The sequence below is a fragment of the Helicoverpa zea genome, chromosome 29 (assembly GCF_022581195.2).
Source record: "Helicoverpa zea isolate HzStark_Cry1AcR chromosome 29, ilHelZeax1.1, whole genome shotgun sequence".
Lineage (NCBI taxonomy): Eukaryota > Metazoa > Arthropoda > Insecta > Lepidoptera > Noctuidae > Helicoverpa > Helicoverpa zea.
The window spans coordinates 385482-405461 of NC_061480.1; the positions used below are offsets into that span (position 1 = coordinate 385482).

Below are 19980 nucleotides of genomic sequence, written 5' to 3' on the forward strand. Positions count from 1 at the left end.
TGCTTCTTTTAAAGTGGGAGTAACTGAAAGAAACTATGATAAGATATGTAATCCGGAAGTATGGCCTTTAGATATTGAGTATAGTGAATGGATTTGGTTTCGTGGCACAGCCCAAACAACATCACACAAGCCACAAAACCTGTAAATATTTTAATATATTATACCAAAATGTAAGAGGACTGAGAACAAAAACATTAAATTTTTTGTCCCTACTTGAGTCATCGGGTTCGGATATATTTGCCATCACGGAAACTGGATGCAGTGAATCCATGCACAATGCGGAAATATCTCTACCCGGGTACCCTATACTTAGATGTGATCGAGCGGACGGGCGCAAACAAGGCGGCGTCCTTTTAGTGGCCACACCGCGGTTCGAGTTGAGGCAAGTACCTATGCCGCGCGATGTAGATGTAAACAAACACCAATTTGAATTGATTTGTGCTACTGTTCATTTACAAAATAGATTTTTATTTACTTGTTGTGTTGTATATATACCGCCAAAGACTGAAGAAAATGAATATTTGTTAATGTTTAGTCTATTGGAAAAAGTTTGTATAAAGTATAGAGGTAATGTAATAATATTAGGCGATTTCAACTTATTCTCATGTAATAATAATGTTCTTAATTATTTTGAATATTTCGTGGCTTTTTGTGAGGTCATTCAGTGTAACTCAGTACCTAATTGTAACGGTAGGCAGTTGGACCTAGTGTTGAGCGGGCGCGGGGGGGTGTCAGTGCGCGCGGCGGACGAGGGCTTGCAGCCCGTGGATGCGTATCACCCGCCGCTCGACGTATCTATCGGCGCGGCCGCGGCCGCGCTCCCCGCGCATCTCGCGCCGCTCGCGCCTGCCGCGACTCCCTTGCGCTCAGGCGACACGCATCAAATACAAAATCATAATATATATTTTAAGCAGTGGAACTTTAATAAAGCAGATTTTTTTCAAATGTATAGTTTATTAAATGATATAGACTGGAGTGACTTATACGCTTTAAATGATATTGATTTAGCATTAAATTTTTTCTATAAGAATGTAGAAGAAGTATTTGATTCGTGCGTACCTCTCAAAAAGAAACAGTTAAAAAATAACAATAGGTACACGTATCCAGTATGGTATACATCCGATATTATTAGTAGTATTCAATTAAAATACAATCTGCATAAGAAGTATAAGGCAAGTAAATCAGTTACCGATTACGAGGCGTTTTCTTTGTGCCGAGCGAGAGTAAAGACTGAAACAAAGTTGGCTCATGATCGTTATCGTGACCGAGTGCAGAACCATTTAGCCAAAGACCCAAAGGCTTTTTGGAATTATGTGAGATCCAAAAAAGGGACTTCTAATAAATATAAGTTAGTTAAAGACGGGTTAGTTCTCACTGACAAAGAATGCGCCGAAGAGTTTGCACAATTTTTTCACTCAGTATATAGCCCCAAGCCTGCCACGTTAGACGTAAATGCAGCCAGTGCCACGGCCTCACGGTGTGCAGCACGAGCGCAACTCGACCGTTTAGACAAAGCAGCGGTGTACCGCTCGCTCGCCCGCTTACCATCTAAGCGCTCCGTGGGACCGGACGGCATACCACCATTCATTCTGAGGGACTGTCGCGACGTATTCTGTGAACCACTGTTACACATTTTTAATATTTGTATCTCGTCTTCGACCTTTCCAGAGAGGTGGAAACTTACGCGCGTCGTGCCAGTCCCAAAAGGAAGTGGCGGAACAGAGGCGAGCGATTATAGACCTGTTGCTGTCCTGTCTTCTCCTGCCAAAGTATTTGAAGCAGCTGTGCATAGTTCCCTCTATGACCAGGTTAAGGCTCACTTGTCTAGCGCTCAGCATGGCTTTTGTCCGGGACGTGGAACCACAGGAAACTTGCTTCATCTTATGTCAACATTAGTACCAGCGGTGGATGCTGGGTTGCAAGTAGACGTCGCGTATCTTGACTTCAGGAAGGCGTTCGACACAGTCGATAATGATGTCTTGCTCTCGAAGTTAGCTGGCAAGGGTTGCACGCCACATACGTTGAGGTTCTTTGCCAGTTACTTGCGGGACAGGCGTCAGTTTGTCGACTGTGGAGGATGCCTTTCTGAGCCATATTATACGCGATCAGGCGTTAGTCAGGGCAGCAACTTGGGTCCCTTTCTTTTCATATTAATGATTGACGATTTACCAGCAGTAGTCCAAGAATCATCTTGTTTGCTTTTTGCCGATGATCTAAAATTATTCCGTGTGATGAAAGACACTACTGACCATAATGTTCTCCAGGAAGATTTAGACAAAGTTGTTAAATGGAGCCATGACAACAGACTTTATTTCAATGTCTCCAAATGTTCAGTAATGTCTTTCACTCGTGCGCGCAGTCCACACCACCACTGTTATAAGTTAGAGGGTGAAACTTTGGAGAGAGTGACGGAGGTTAGAGACCTTGGTGTCTATTTTGCGGCCGATTTAAAATTCAGAAGTCATATTATTAAAGTCAGTAAGAAAGCATTTAGAAATTTGGGATTTATCTTGAGACAAGCTAATGACTTTAATAATATGGGGGCTCTCAAGGCTTTGTATGACGCCTTGGTTAGATCTCACCTCGAGTACTGTGCAGTGATATGGGGACCAAGTGAAGCCAAATACAAATTCATGGTTGAGAGGATACAAAATAAATTCACTCGATTTTTGTATTTAAAAATATACAAGGTATACCCCGGCTATCCTCTACTATACCCAACATTATTTGTGTTGGGTATGGTGGGATACTTCAAACTGGAGACTAGGCGGGAAGTGGCACTGGCTGTTTATTTATTTAAAGTATTGCGGGGTAAATTATTTAACTCCACAATTCTTATGGAGCTACGCATGTGCGTGCCGGATGGGTATGTGAGTAGGCGGCGGCGGCCGCAGCTGCTGGCGGTGCCGAGCGCGCGCACCAACCTGCTGCAGCGAGCGCCACTGACGCGCGCCTTGCGCACGCTCAACACAGTGGCGAGTACGGTCGATTTGTTTACTTGTTCGCTGAATGAGTTCACAAGAGCCACCTATATTATAAGTAGTATGTAAGTTCAAACTTTGGTAGTGTTATTTGAATTTGTGATATTGTGTTTAGTTTTCGAATATAATGTAACTAGTTTATCGTATTAGGTTAAGTACCTGTAAAGATAAAATTAGCTGTTTGATAAATAAATAAATTTGATAAATAAATAAAACTCACACTTAGGCGGGTCATTCCAAAAGGCTTCATAGAGTTTCATAATTTTCGGCGCCGTTGGTGGTGGTCAGCGTGATAAAATAAAACACAACAAAAACTGAGCAACAACGTTTAATAAAAAAATCAAACCTAACTAAAATCTCTGAACACAGAGTTCTCAACTCCGCTATGATGCACTCTCATATGCAATTTCCAACTAGTAACTTGAACAAACGCCCTCCCGCACTCTTTACATACATACCTTCTATCATTCGTATGTATTCTTTTATGAATTTCCAAAGTTTTCTTCCTCTGAAATGTCTTGCTACAAACTTCGCACTCAAAAGGGCGGGAATCATCATGGCGGACCATATGACGTTTTAAAAGATCGTTGTTAAAGACTTTAAAACCACAGATCTCGCACGCTACAGTTTTCTGTTTCAAATGAGTTCTTAGTTGATGCTGAACTAACCTACTTTTCATTGTGAAAACTCTTGTACATTGGTCACAGTTGAATTGTAGTTTTTTAACATCGTGAACTAAAGCTAAGTGTTGTTTTTTCAAGTATTTTGACGCTAAAATCTCTGGACATTTAGGACATTTTAACAACTCCATCTTATGTATTCTATCACAATGTATTTGTAAAGCATAAGGATTGCGGAATACTTTATCACATTTCTGACATTTCTGTCCGTTTGTAATGGAATGTACGTTTTTTATGTGACTGGTAACATTAGCTTGGGCGACGAACCCTTGTCCACATATTTCGCAAAGAAAAGTTTTGTATTTATTATGATATTTATGCGCGTGTTTCAGTAAAGGACCGAAAAATCTAAATTCCTGTCCACATTCATGACAAGACATGCCGTTATCTGATAAATTAAATGTGAAAATACAGCTAGAGATATCCCTATTGAATTTGAAATCATGAGCCATAGACACGTGAGTCAAAAAATCTTCGAAGAGGTTGAACTGTTTGCCGCACTTTTTGCAAATTATTTCCGAGGTATCTAACTTTACCCGACTACTGCCTACTAAAGTTCTTAAAACATTTCTTAATTTTGCATCTCTGTGTTCTTCAATAGTATGTTCTCTTAACTTCACGCTGTCGACGAAAGCACAGCAACAGTAGAAACACATGTATTTGTTAGACGCCCATCGAAATGGTAGAATGGTAGAATTTTCTAGAACTATGGTGATGAGTTTAGTGAGGTCGTCTTTCCTTTGGCGCTCTGAAAGTCTGTCTTCTGCATCTTCGTAATCTGAAACAAAGTATATTTGTATTTAGAATCTATTGAAACTAATGAACTATGTAAAGTTAGGTATTTAATTGGTTAACGAACCATTTGCACTGCTTGTCTACTAAATTGTTATTCTATTGAGATGTATATGGAAGAATCGGGAAAGTTAATTCAAATTGAATCTTCCAGGAATAAAACTTAAGCCACATAAGACCGGCTCCCTTCACCTTGTGTTTTCTACCGGGAAGAAATTCAGCTCCGAAAGTTATAAGTACAATTATATTATCAAATTCAAAGCATTTTATTTCAGATAACATGATCCATACAATTCGAGTAAACTTATAAACAAAAATAATAATAAAATATGTATATACATACAAGGGAAATACAGTTAGATAACCCGCGCGTATGGGATTACATTTGAATTTAAGTTTACAGGGTCCAGGAAGAAACCTTAAAGGCATGATTGTGGAATTTTCTTCAATTATTCAGACTAAACTTCTTTTAATGTCGGAGGAGACGTGATGTACATAGTCTGAAATAGATATTTTTTCATTATTCAAGCATTTCGTCTTCGCCCACTCAGTAGTATCTATAAGAATTTCTATAAGTCAGTTGTATAAAAACTTCTTCGAAATGGTGGAGTATAACTACTTAAACTAAGGTAATGTAGACTCAATAAAACAAAACTCATTTGACTACCAACATTTATTATTTAGAAAAAACAACAAAATTATTAATATTCCCAACACCCTCTCTATGCGCCCGTCTATGCGTCACAAGATTCTTCTTCCTTCTAAAACTTCTGTCACAGGTCTCACACTTAAACGGCCTAGCATCGTCATGGCAAACCATATGTCTTTTCAATGAATCAAGATTAAAAGCCTTCTGTCCACAAACTTCGCAAGTACAATTTTTCTCCTTATAATGCACCCTTAATTTATGCTGAACATACTTATTGTTTCTTGTAAATATTTTGGAGCAATATTCGCATATAAGTTGAGCACTTTTGCAATCATGGATTAGCGCTAGATGGCGCCTTTTTAAGTATCTGTTGGCTAATATTTCTGGGCATAACGGACATTGGAGTTTGTCAGTTCTATGCATGTTTTCAATATGATTTGTTAGAGCATACTGCGTAGGAAAGATTTCATGGCAATGCTTGCAAGACTTGATCCCATGTATCTGCCGAACATGGTTATCCATATTACGTTTTCCCACATATCCTTGGCCACACATCTCGCAGAAATTCTGCTCAATATGGTACTTGTACGTGTGTAGGAGTAGAGGTCCGAAAAATAGAAAATACTGTCCACATTCTATACAAGACATTCCATTGTCAGCTAAAGTGAAGCAATCAAAGGAAGACGAAGCCTCATTGTCTAAATCAAATCCGTGAATGTCGGAAAGATGGTCCAAATAAGATTGGAAATTTTGAAAATCATTTTCGCAGCTCGTGCACCATAGAGTAGACACGTCTAGCTTGACTCTGGCTTTTCTGTGTAAAGTTCTGATGATTATATCTTTGATTCTGATCTCTCTATGAAAGTCGTCTGTGTGTTGCTTAAGTTTCGAGCTGTCGACGAAAACAGATTGACAGTAGAAGCACATATATTTGCTCCTGTGCCACCTAAAAGGCAGGATTGTAGAATTTTGAATGATAATTGTGAGAACTGTCGCTAGTTGGTCTTTCCGTCTTTCTTCAGAGATTTTAGCTTCCATCGTTCGTTCTGAAACGAAAGAATTTTCGTGTTAGATGTCCTCTTGGTTAAGTTTCTGAACTGAAAAGTTCTTGGACTTTTCTGGTCTTTTATTCTTGATTTAAATGAATTAATGTAATTTGCATTATTCTCCTTCATATCCGTCATTTTACACTTCTAATTGCAATAGAACAGTGCGTCAAACATTTTGTCTCTCCAAAGTTGGTAGCAATGGTAGTAAATTCATTTTGAAGTTTAAATAGAAGGGATCATGTTAATTAATATAAAATTAAACACAATTTAAAGTCTACACATGTATACTTAGTTTATTAAGTCAATCTTAAATACAAAACTTACTTAAATATCTATAAATTAAATATATCTTTATAAATAGCATAGTATGAGAGAGACATCAAAATACGTAGGTGTAGATATAGATAGACCCACCGAGCCAGCTGTGCAGTTGGCCAAAATAGGAACTAAAGTTTGGCAGCCATATACATAAGTAGATAACACTTGTAATGGGAAGTTTGATCAATCACCCATTTTTATAAAGTTTTTATTTACAAATTTATAAATATTTTAGAATCAATTTAGTGTTTTACAAGGAGCGACTGCCTATCGAACCTCCTCAACCCAGTTACCTGGGCAACCCAATACCCCTTGGTTAGACTGGTGTCAGACTTAGTGGCTTCTGACTACCCGTAACGACTGCCAAGGATGTTCACTGATGGCCGGGACCTACAGTTTAAAGTGCCATCCGAAACGCAGTCATTGGTGTCTATGATATACTTAGAAAGTACATACAAACTTAGAAAAGTTGCAATGTACTTGCCTGACCTGGAATCGAACCCACACCCTCATACTCGAGAGGTTGGTTTTTTACCCACTAGGCCACCACGACTTTTTTTTCTAATTGATTCTAAACGTCACTTAATGTCAGTAATCTGTTGAATTGAAGACTAATTTGAAAAACAACCCCTTTATTTCGACTATCATTTATCTAGATAGATATTCTTTTTCTTTCTCCTGCCAGGGCAGGAATTTTCCCAATTTTACTTGGGGTCGGCGCAATATGTCATTTTCTTCCATTTTCCCCTGTCACTCGTCATACTGACACTCACTCCCTTTCTATTCATATAATCTTTCAGGCAATCCATCCATCTATCTAGATAGATATTATTGTCTTAATATTACCTACAACACCAAATCAAAGAAAGCAACGCTGATATGAACCGCTAGCTCGGTGGGTCTACATTATTTTCAGCTGTGTATTCGAAAACAATACTTATTAAGTTTATGCCACTGGTATAAAGAAGGCTAAATACTACACACATATTAAGCTGTATATTTATAATTTTAGTAAATAATTTATTTTGTATGGGTAAATACATACTGTAGTTGTTATTGCACATTATATTGCTGCATAAAAAAATGTAAGTATATATAGATAATATTACATTCATCAGAAAAGGCTCTAGAAGGGTCACTTCTGATACCGAAATTTTTCTACAAACGTATTATAATGTAATGGCATTCAAGCCGACTATCGGCCAAAGCGGCTATTCCTTCTAAGGAGATCAGCCAGCTGCGCAGGACATATTATAGCGCACAAGCATTTGCGCAGACACAGGTGCACTCCCTATTCCTTCACTCTCATAGCGCGATGGGACGACAATCCGACACCGCCGGAGAGAGATAAAGTGTAGGACCGACTTTTAGGTGCTCTGCTACGAACGGGTGTATCACCACCGATTTCCAGAATGATGTAACTTAGACCAATAAGTGATACTGACCCATTCAAAGTCGAGATCCCGTGCACTAGTAATCTAACTATGAGAACATATTACTTTGAGATCTTTATGTACGACATAATCATTAAAGTTAAATAGTTTACAATTCATATATAAGATACTATCTATCTATGAAATGCAGCTTCACTTTTGTAAATAGCACAGTTCTAGCAAATAACTTTGCGTGTCTAAAGTTAAGTTAGCCATTTGATTCCTTGCACATTTGTTCCGAAACATCTCGTCGAGAACATTTATTTGTCCGAAAGTAAGACATTTGTCTTGGCAGTAGTAAAAAAAAATGCATATAAACAAAACACTACTCAATATTAATATTAGTCAAATGTATTAGTATTACTTCAGAAATGCAAAGTAATTTTGGCGTGAACTGTAAAAATTGCTTCAACTTCTAGCCCCTTCATAAAGATATCTAAACCTGTCCTACATAAGGATTATCATACTGCATAATAGTAGGATGTGGAGTCTTATGCATCCTCGCGAAATGTGCCTTCATTATCTTTTTCGTTGTAAACGCTTTCTCACACGCATCACATTTAAAATTCTTCTCCCCACTGTGTTTGTACATATGGTTCTTTAAGCGATTGCTATTGAATGCCTTCCAACCACAAACTCCACAGACATGGTTCCTGAACTTGAGATGGGAGTCTCGTAAATGCGTCATCATCATACTCCTAAAAACGAAGGTCTTTGGACAGTGAGGGCATTTAATTTCTTGCTTATTCTTGTGTTCCGCAGCCATATGCCGAGACCTCTTATAATGGCTTTGGAACACCTCAGAACAATTCGGACACTTATACTTCTTTTCCATATCATGGTTATTTTTCTGATGGGTCTTAAGCTTGGATTTTGAATCGAATTTTTCGCCACATTCCGTACATAAGTATAGTGCGTTTTCGTGCACCGTTTTCACGTGAAGACGTAGTAAGTTCGCATCTTTGAAATGTTGACCGCAAACGTCACATAGGATGGCTGACGTTCCTTTATGGTCTTTGTTCGTATGATGGAGCAGAGGACCAAATGTGTAAAAACTGGCACCACAAGCAAGGCAGCTAACATTAAAATTATCAAGCTTAAAAGCAACCATACAAATGCCTACATCCTTATTATACTCTATTCCGTGAATAAGAATTAAATGATCAACCAGCTCGTATAAATCTGTTATTTTATCAGGACAAAGGTTGCAGGATAAATCAGATATATCTATGTAAACAACTGGTTCCCAGTAATTTTTCATAGCCTGAATTTTGATGGCATCTCCAGTGTGAGTTTGCTGATGGTTCTTAAGCTCTGAAGCTTCTTGGAAAATATCGTAGCAGTAGAAACATCTGTAGGAACTTTTGAGCCATCGGAATGGCATGACGGTGGACTTTGTGAGCACTTGGACGACGTTGTTTCTCATGATGTTGCGTTTATCCTTAGCTGTGAGGGTCGGCTTGCTAGTTGACTGAGCTGTGATGGTCTGATAGTCTTTGTCGAGTGATTCGGGGAGCGGCGCAGCAGTCGTATCCTGGCCACCTTTGCGTTCTCCTGTAAGGAAAACACGGTTTAGTGGTAGCCAGAATACGACATGCACTTATCGAGAGAAAATGAAATTGGTAATTTGTAGTTAGAATTGGAGTGAAATATTAATTGATGAAAAAAATGCGTTATACCTTAGAATGGGGAGTAATTTGTCCAATCAGGTTAATCATGGAGTCGTTTTCTTATTCATAATGATTTTTATGTGAATAAACTAACCAACCAAGTCATAACTACGTGTTTGATAAGAAAACAAACAGGTAACGTAATTATTATATTTATTGAAGGTCCTATTACTAAAATATTATCATATACTTATAAACAGTAGGTGAGTTCATTTAAATGTACCATATCTATGAAACGAACAAAGTTGTATTGAGATTTTTACGATCAACTCTTGACACCGTTATACCCAAATTCAATTTTGTTAATCCATTAATTGGATAGGTACACATTTATTATGAGCATAGCTAACGATTGAAACTCCCTGACAGAATCTGTGTTTCCTGATAGCTACAATCTGGGTATTTTAAAGTTAAAAGAAAATAGGTTATATCTAGGCAGATCACATCATTACTCAATGAAATAGGTAGTGGTGAAAGTGCCCACAAAAAAAAGGTGATTACCTAAGCCTCTTCCATATAATGCAACTTAGCCATATGACTGTTCAACGTATCCAAATCAACGAAACCTCGTTTGCAAAACCTGCACACACGTCCAGAGACCCCCGAATGCACTTTCATATGAGCCCTCAAATTACTGGACCTCCGAAACGACCTTTCGCAGATACTGCAAACGTAATCACGGTCCCCAAAATGCTTTTTCTTGTGCAAAGTTATCAGCCATTTGATCCCCGTCTTATAATTGCATAAATCACACTCGAACTTCGTCTCCGAATGTCTTGATTGTACATGTAACAACATAGCACCCTTAGTCGTGCAAATTTTCGGACACTGTGCACATTTGATCCTGTATTTTTCCACGTTGTGCATTTTGCCTAGGTGCACCTTCAATTGGTATTGGCTTTCGAATCCTGCATTGCATAGATTACACTCGTAATTCTTTGCTTGTCCGTGCATTTTTTGCTTATGTTTCTCCATCCTATGTGACGCGTTGAAAATTTCCCCGCAAACGGTACACCGATATCCCACATGCCTGTTATTAATATGTCTTTTGAGCCGAATCTTGCTTATAAAACTCAGCCCACAAATCTGACAGATAGAAGAATGATTCACATGTTCTTTGTGCATATGGCTGATCATAGAAGTAAAGTTATCGTACTGATTTTCACATAGAACGCATTGCATTAAATCTTTGGTTAGGACGAAGGGGAATGCGCAAACCCCCAAAGAATTATCATAATCTTGCTCATGGACTGATGTAATATGAGAAATCAGTTCTTCTAAGCCTTTCACTGGTTTTTTACAGACTTTGCAACCTATATTGGTCACATCAATCTTTATTGGTATATCTTTAGATATGATTCTTTGCGAAATAAAACTGGCCAAATCTACGCAATGCTTGGAGGTATGTTCTTTCAATATTTCACAATCCTTCATAGGTTTTAAACAGTAGAAACACCGGTATCCCTTGACGTGCCAGTTAAAGGGTACAACGTTGCCATATTGGAGAATATGAAGAACATTTCTTCGCTTTTTTATTAGTGATCCGATGTAGGTATCTTGTGCCTCGTGTGGTCCTGAAAATAGAGGCACTGTTTACGCTTCCTTTTTGCGTTTTTGGGTTTTGGTGTGCAATGTAAGGTAGTGCAAAAAATGTGTATGGAATAGTTTATGGTATATCATGTAGGTAGTATTTGTGGCCTGGTTGATACTGTAGTAGAGAAGGTATTTTTTCCAAAGATTGATTTTAAAAGACCACTTGGGTTCGCTCCAATATTTGGCAGTAAATTGCAGAATATTATACTACAGGAAAGTATTTATTTTTTTCATAGAATTAGTCTTAAATAAAACCTGTCGCAATAATCCAAAAAAAGTTTATTTACAAAAAGGTTATGTTAAATAATATTTACAAGTAGGTTTAATAGTTCAAATATAGTATATGTTTAAGATAATTAGAATAGTTAAAACTTGGTAATTACTATGGCTCATAATTATGTCGTATAATATGGTTTCTATTTACAATCCTAACTAATATTATAAATGTGAAAGTAGTCTGTCTGTCTGTCTGTCTGTCTGTCTTTTCTTCACGCCTAAACTACTGAACCGATTTGTGTGAAATTTGGTACAGACATAGTTTGAAACTTGAGAAAGGACATAGGATAGTTTTTATTACAAAAAAAAAAAAATAAAAATAAAATTATTCCGGACATATAGCGCCATCTATTGGTCAAATCAAAAATCTGCTGGTAGTCACTATTCCACGCGAACGAAGTTGCGGGCAAAAGCTAGTGTTTTTATAAACACAAGTTTAATAATCAGAGCTACTTTTATGCTTTCCAAATACATATTATGTTACATGCACAGCTTCCTGTTATTTTCATACTAGCTTCCGCCAGCGGCTTCGCCCGCGTGGTGTGTTGATAAAAAGTAGCCTATGTGTTAATCCAGGGTACCGCCTATCTACATACCAAAGAACAATGTCAGGTTTCGGCCCACCCAATCAACTTTTGAAACTGAATTCTCACGTACACAAAGTTCTTTACTACAACAATTTACATATAAAATACTAACTTCTTATAAAATAGTTAATTGTTATCTAGAACTTTTCCAAAAAAAATATCATGTTAATAAGTAATTATTTTGTTTATCAAGTTCAGGTTTTTCGTTTGAATAATTTGGTTTTGAGAAGTTCAATGCAAAAGTGGAAAACATAGAAAAGCTTCTGACATTAAACTACACAAAAAACTGTAAGAATTTTCACTGTACATGAAATATTTTTATTGAGCCTAAGTTACTATGGACGTCTGACATTGTTCTTTCAATCAAATCAGTCCAGCCGTTTTTGCGTGATTGAATAACAAACATACATCCATACATTCTCACAAACTTTCACATTCATAAGTAGGATTATTATCATAATATTTCCAAAAGATACGTAAATATTTGAATGGTCTATGGTAAATAGTCTAACTGGCTTTAGCCACCGATGGTAGTTAGGTTTACCTAACTACCATCGGTCTATTTAATATATGGTTTAACTAGTGCTTGTTATATGGATATATATTTTAAATACCTAAAACATTTTTTTTAATCCTGGTCTTACAAAACATTTTACCACTGAGTATATTATCCCAACTTTAGCCACTTTTATACATCTTTATGTTTACAAATCAATTGTTATATTGTGCTACTCTATGTTATGTACAGACTAACTTACAATTTTAGCCACTATATACAACTTAAGTAACTTTCACTCTTTTGCACCAATTGTTTTTTACAGTTAATAAAATATCATTATGTAAGTTCCCATTAAAAATATTACCCGCTTTCACAGTCCAGCCACTGAAAGTTGAGCCACTTCACATCCCCCAAAATCCATTTCCATCATTTTTATACACTTTCGATATAATGTTTTCAAATCATTGATTCATTAAGGCCAATGTAGATAAATTTCATCAAAAAGGATTACAGTATTCGTCCTTTAAAGCAAGATGATATGAATCTTTCTTAATATTTTTTCAATATCTGTCAATCATCTTTAGCGTCATCAGCGTTTTTTTCAGTCACACTATTCAGCTACGGTTTCTCTCAATGCACGATGTATATCATGCCCAGCCTTGCTCAAGACGGATCAGTTTCAGACCATTAGAGTCCCGATTTCCAGCTAAACTATTCCTTCACAGTGACATTCAGAAAGCAGAAACTTCAAGGACTTTTGTTTAAAGATTTAATTGTGGATCTACTCCACAATATAGTAATATCATTGAATATACTGTCCCGTCACTTCCCCTTCCAATTCTTCCTGAATAATCTCCATTTGCACCATATCGTTGTCATCTATCTCATTCACAATAGGTTCTTGCTCTTCTATCTGACTGTGTCTATTTCTGATATGCATCCACAAATTAGTTTGATGTGCGAAGGCCTTGTTACAAACCATGCATACATAGTCCTTCTCTCTAGTATGTAGCACTGCATGGGAGTTCAAATTACTCCGCTTAGAAAATTTCTTCCCACAGACAGAACAAACGAACTTCTTTTCGCCATTATGCTTGACCATGTGTAACTTAACATCGTAAGGGCCAAAGAATTTGTCGCCACAAACTTCACATTCGACATTTTTCTCTCTCAAATGCACCCTTCTCATATGCCGTGACATTATAGATTCCTGAGGATACACTTTCGGACAGTACGGACACTTAATTTTAAGTTCCTCAACGCCGTGTACATTTGCCAAATGTAGCTTCTTTAAGTAAGGACTTTTGAAGGTCTCCGGACAATGAGGACAAGTCGACAAATTGACTAAATGCACGTTCTTTTCGTGTAATATCTTCTTGGAAAGGGTTGCAAGACTTATGCCACAGTATTCACAGGTATATCCGCCTTCTCTGTGATAGTATCTATAATGCATTTTTAAATGATTTTCGCCTTGAAAGCTGGTGCCACAAACATCGCAGATATAGTGATGAGACAGATGGTGTTTGTTTGCGTGACGCAAGAGGTACTCAAAGAACACGAATTTGGTATTACAAGTGGGACAAGTCGGTTGATCCTTATCCAATTTGAAGGGTAGGAGACAATTTGGGACGCTAACATCATATTCTGCATCATGGGCTATGATTAAATGGTGGATTAATTCTTCTAAGTTCGTGACAGCTTGAGGACAAAGCTTGCAGCTTATTCCTGTCACGTCAATTTTCACGGCAGCATCTTTATTCCTATTATTTTTGGTTCGATCAAAAACAACCAGTTCTAGATTGGCGAATTGGTGTACTTCTGCGGTATGTTCTCGGAGAACCACTGGGTCTTTAGTGGTTTCGTTGCAGTAGAAGCATTTATACTTTCCCTTGTGCCACATGAAGGGCGTAACATTACTGTACTGTAACACATATTCTACATTCCTTCGTTTTATCAATAGCTTACGTGCGACTTCCATTTTCTTATATTTGTCCTCCACTGTATTGAATTTTGAACCTGAAAAGAAATTCAGCTTTAACTTTTCAAGGTTCTATAATGTTCTGTTGTAGTTCATGGAAGAATCCATCTGTTGAGTGGCCAAAGTTGGAAGTAAGACTTTTAGTTCAAGTTGGTAAAAATAGGTTTACCTGCTGTGTCTCAGTGAGCAAACAGAAAAGTTAGTGTTACTTAATAAATACAAATATTAAATCAACGTTGTTAAGAAAGTTTAGTATAGTTATAGTATGTATGCCGACTGTCTTGCCTCTATAAAAATCCTCATGACAGTGTTAAATATAGGTCAAAATGACCTACACATTACTATTTTGACAGTTAAACCAATGAAAACAAGACACAGGTTCAGGCTCTTTTTGTGTGATGATGCAAGGGTTTTTTTCTATTGTTTCCACGTTGTGATTACGACAGTATTCTTTATTGACATTTAAGACCAGATTATGCTAAAATTGCTAAGTATACAAAATTAAAAAAAAAACTTTGCATTTACCTGTTTTCTTTATAAGTGTAATCACCTAGCATATTTTCTTATATTTTTTTACTGAAGAATAAGAGGTAAGTAAAAACAAAGCCATTGAAATTCTTAAAAGTATATTATAGAATTGAAATGTCGGGCATTACCTATAGCTAAACACACATATCACAAAATTCACATACTTATTACGATACAACCAAAATTCATTAAATTATACTAAATATTACACCTATATTCATGGTTATTTCACTCCATATATAATTAATTTCAACGATTATGTTACAAGATATTAAAAAAAAAAACATATTTTTTACCTATCTCCTTTTATAAGGTGAGTTGCACCATTCAACTATAACAGTGGTTCTTAACCTTTTTGACATAAGGGACCACTTTAACTAAAGTTTGTCTTGCCGGGGACCACCTCATCGGTTTACCTAAATTAGCACTCATTTCTTTATTATTTATAAAAAAAAATCTGAATTTTTGGGTCAGTTCTACTCAAAGCTAAACGCATGGCGGCAGTTGTGTAGGTAAGCAAATGCAAATAAAGAAAAACTTGCTTATGCAATTTCCAAATGCGCGAGCGAAGCGAGCGCGAAATTTTTATCGGACTTAAACCAAATATTACGTGAAATGTAGCCCAAACGTACTTAACTTTTTGTTTGTTAACAAATGCAAAAACAAGGGCATATAGTTTCTGAATACGCGAGCGAAGCGAGCGCGATTTTTTTATCGGACTTAAAACAAAAATTACGTAAAAGGAGATTGCCACGGGGCAGGTCCCTTTTGTGGTATCGTGTGCCTGAATGGAATAATAACCTAAAAATATTGTTTATTTTTTTGTTTCCAAATTATTTTTTATACAATTTCTTTCACCCTGGGAATAAAGTTAAAATTAATTAATAGTTAAACATTACGTCGACATCCGTTTGATTGGTAAACAAAAAAAAGTTGCCAGATATCAAATAACTATTGAAAATTACGTATTTTAATCAATAGAGTAATCGATATCAAAACAAAACAGTTATTAAAAATAAAAAAATACAATTATTTTTAATTATTATTCTAACTATATTCATGATAAGTCTATATTGTTGAACAGATAAGATAAGATAGATAAGATAAGAGCGATTTTAAATTAAAATAAAAGCCTTACGTAATTTAAAAACTTAAATCGATTTATTAATGATTAAATATAATTGCTCTGGCAACATTTACTTGCGCATGTCACATCACTTTGACGTTCGTTCGTTGTGTGTTCGTGATTGCTTTGTATAATACGTTGAGTTTTGAATTCCGTATTTACTTAGTTATTATTTACGATACGTGCCTTTCTGCTACCACCGAGTTGAGCTAATAAGTTCCTCGCGTACTTACTTTATGTTTTGTGAGATAATTGACTCCTCTTTGTGAGATATTGACTCTAAGTGCTTGACTCTTGTTTGTGCTGTTCTTTGTGAGATAAAGTGCTATTCTTGGAGAACAATTTGACTCTTAGTGAAATCCTTGTGTGATATTGAACTCCCGAACTGTTTTTGTCAGAACTATGTCTACCCCAGCCAGAAGTCGGGCACACCGCCTGTCTTACCGACGCTGTATTAACTGTTCCCTTTTACTAGCGTCTAATTTACGCCGGTATACAGTTGAGGAGTTGAACGAGCAAATGACAGTTCTTCTACGAACTTGGACAACGCCTACACCTGTAAGTTATCGTGTGCATAAACAATAATAATTATTGTGGACAATATAAATATAGTGGTTAAATGCATTATGCAAACTCAAAATAACATTTGATTAGAGTAAACTTAGCACTGTAAACTTAGTTCTTTATGAGAGTTTATGTATTTACAAGTTTAAGCAGTTATAAATATAGAATAGTATAGAATATAATCTTTTCCAGGTAACGTCAGATGATATCCTATGTATTGAATGTTATTTGCTGTTGCAAGAAAGGATATTGTCAAATATAACTGGATCCCACGAGGATATATCACCTGCATATGGTCACTTAAATGTTTGTTATGGATGTGGTATCTCTGTTGCAAGTCGGAGAACCCACAGAGTTGAGTTAGACTGTCCACAACGTAGCATGATTTTAAGATGGACTTTAGCACATCTGGTGAGTATTATTTAATAACATTCTGTATCATCACGCCTATAATCCCCAATCACAAGCGTGACGACGATTAGGCAGAGGTGTACCTAACAGTACACAATACATTTTGTCAGTTATGTTCTAAGTAATAACGGTGAGACCATGCAATCAACCAGGCACAAACCCAGTATTCCAGGCTCTTCTGGTTACTACTCATGAAATCTTAATGGAAATACCCAGAAACCCAATCCTGGAACTGAACCTGAGATCTCATACCCTGCAATTGTGTTTAACATTTTCTAAATAATGTTTCAGAAAAAATGCTGCATAGTTTATTTCTAATTGATGCTATTTTTATTCATATGCTTGCACAATAACAATATAGGGTTTGGTACCTATTCTGATATTCACTAATACCAACTATTTCATTTTAGGTTCCACATTTACAAAAAGTGTGCATTCCTTGCTGGTTAGCAGCAACTCGGGAGACGAGACGTTTGGAGGTTCAAGATTCAAACAGACCTGCAAGGGTCATGGATGCAGCTCTATCTTCATTAGAAGACCCCGAGATACCTGAACCACCTCCAATGCCAGCTCCAACATCTCAACCACAACAAGCATTACGAGTTCAATCTAAGATTAACTCACAAAAGTATAAACGAGTTGCTGCAGCTTCTCGTCACTGTATGTTTGTAGGCTGTGATAATGATGAACGTCTTTTAGTACCTATGACTATAAAGGAACTGTTGTTATTGCAGTACAATATATATATACCTTTAAATGCTAGAATCTGTCATCACCATTTATATAGCAATCAGTGGGATGAACTGACTACCAACCTAAATGACTTTACTAGCTTTCAAGTTGATGATATATTTTCCATACTGGAAAGAGCTTCTCAAAGAAGTTTAGATTTTAATAATATTGCAGCAATGGATGCACATTTACGCCATTATTGGCTGGGACTTACAGAGATGCAGTTTAATGAAATATTAAATAGCCTTCCTACTTTACATAATAAGGTTAGAAATCCTAGCCTTGCATTAAGCACATTTCTTGTTAAACTTAGGACAGGGGACAGCAACCAAAGACTGGCAACTCTTTTTCAATTGCCACGATCTACATTAGAAAAAAAAATGAACATTGTTAGGGAATGTTTAAAAGAACATTTTGTACCAATGCATTTGGGAGTTAATCACACTAATATACAAAATGTGGCCTCACGTAACAGGACTATTCCTGAAGGTCTATTCGGAGACAGTAGCATGGCTCCAGATTCTAAACCTGCTATTGTCATATGTGATGGTACATATGTTTATGTACAGAGTAGTAGTAACTACAAATATCAGAGCAGACATATAGTCTACACAAATATAATAATTTGGTTAAACCCTTTTTAATCACATGTTGTGATGGATATATTTTAGAGTGCATTGGACCATATGAAGCAACAAAAAATGACTCGACAATCATGAGTGATCTATTTCGTAATGAAAGTGGTCCAATGCGCTCATTTTTTAGACAGGGGGATGTCTTTATATTGGATAGGGGATTTAGAGACGTGATCCCTGAACTCCAAAGCTATAATTATAAAACATACATGCCTGAGTCATTATTGGAAGGTGAATTTCAATTGACCACTGACCAAGCAAACAAGTCTAGGTGTGTGACTATGTGTAGATGGGTAGTTGAAATTGTAAATGGTCGCATCAAAAGAGACTACAAACTGTTTCGACAAGAATATTTTAACAGAGCATCAACACACCTTATGGATGATTTTAAAATTGTTTGTGCCCTTTTGAATAAATTCCACCCAACAATTGAAGATAGACCTGACGCTGCAGAGTATGTGCAAATTGCTCAGGCGAGATTAAACAGTAGTAATTATTTGGGGGAATTTATTCGAAGGGATAACATCAATAGGAGACGTACGGTTTTCCAAAACATAGACAGCAATGCTCCCCATTTAGATCATTTTCCAAGATTAACTTTAGATGATTTAAGAAGATTTGCATTGGGATCTTACCAATTAAAACAGGCTAGATCCTATTATGGGGAGCACATAAGAAGTAATGGTACTTATAATGTTGAAGTAAGCAATGATGTCTTGGAAGAGGATTTGCCCTTAATATTGGGTCAAAATAATTATTTAATTAGGACTAGAATTAAGTCCCGCCATGTGAGCCATAAAACATATTACTCTTATTTGTTGATAAGTAGAGATGAAGATCGGGCAAATTCTTTAGAAAGTATCATTGCTTACTATTGTAACTGTCTAGTGGGTAACCGTACGGTAGGGTGTTGTGCTCATACTATGACAGTATTGTGGTATTTAAGCTGGGGCCGCTTCAACAATGTGAGTGCTCCAGCTCAATCTTTGGACGAAATATTTTATGAAGAATAAATAGTTTATTCATGTTTTGTTTTTTTTTTTATTTCCCTTGCTATTACTAAAATAATAATAACTATCAATAACGGTAATTATGAGTCTATACTAATATTATAAAGAGGAAAGATTTGATTAGGTAGGCTATAATTTATCCGGGTATGGAAAGGTGTTCCCGGGGACGCGGGTGTAACCGCGGGAAACACATAATAACAATTCCATTACTTTATGCATAAATAGAGACATAATTCCATGGTACTGCTATTTACAGTACATATTTCTATGCTCATAGTGATCTATAGTCCATGTCAATTTCTAATTATAACCTATATTCTTAAAACAGAAAAATAATGATATCTCTTGAACCAGGGTGAATAAATGAAAAAAGGTTTCTGATTATGAAAATGCAATGTTTTTCCTATTAGTTAAAATAAAAATCTTCAGGGCACAAACATTTTTCACTGGGACCCAACTTCCCTTACAA

At 36.5% G+C, this 19980-nt stretch overlaps 2 protein-coding genes across 6 annotated transcripts in view; one reads left to right on the forward strand and one right to left on the reverse strand.

The window, feature by feature from the left end:
* Window positions 1-3293: 3293 nt before the first annotated feature.
* LOC124644307 (zinc finger protein ZFP2-like) overlaps window positions 3294-19980 on the reverse strand; it is a 31601-nt gene continuing 14914 nt past the window's right edge. The window contains exon 5 of one of the 5 annotated variants that reach the window (XM_047183608.1): window positions 3294-4439. In XM_047183608.1, coding sequence (XP_047039564.1) covers window positions 3328-4439 — 1112 coding nt within the window. In that variant the 3' untranslated portion in view covers window positions 3294-3327. Of the gene's footprint in view, window positions 4440-5111; window positions 6149-6914; window positions 9457-9708; window positions 11147-12576; window positions 14544-19980 lie in introns of those variants that run through there. The other 4 variants (XM_047183611.1, XM_047183607.1, XM_047183610.1 and 1 more) reach the window with 4 other exon arrangements.
* LOC124644309 lies at window positions 15805-19531 on the forward strand. The gene is made up of 3 exons (XM_047183612.1): window positions 15805-16717; window positions 16916-17134; window positions 17545-19531. The coding sequence occupies exons 1-3, from the start codon at window positions 16562-16564 to the stop codon at window positions 18508-18510; spliced, it is 1341 nt and encodes a 446-aa protein (XP_047039568.1). The 5' UTR covers window positions 15805-16561; the 3' UTR covers window positions 18511-19531.

Coding starts and splice junctions, on each gene's coding strand:
- LOC124644309 (XM_047183612.1), top strand. CDS start 16,562: ATGTCTACCCCAGCCAGAAGTCGGGCACACCGCCTGTCTTACCGACGC. Junction 16,718..16,915: donor CTTGGACAACGCCTACACCT/GTAAGTTATCGT, acceptor AATCTTTTCCAG/GTAACGTCAGATGATATCCT. Junction 17,135..17,544: donor GATGGACTTTAGCACATCTG/GTGAGTATTATT, acceptor ATTTCATTTTAG/GTTCCACATTTACAAAAAGT.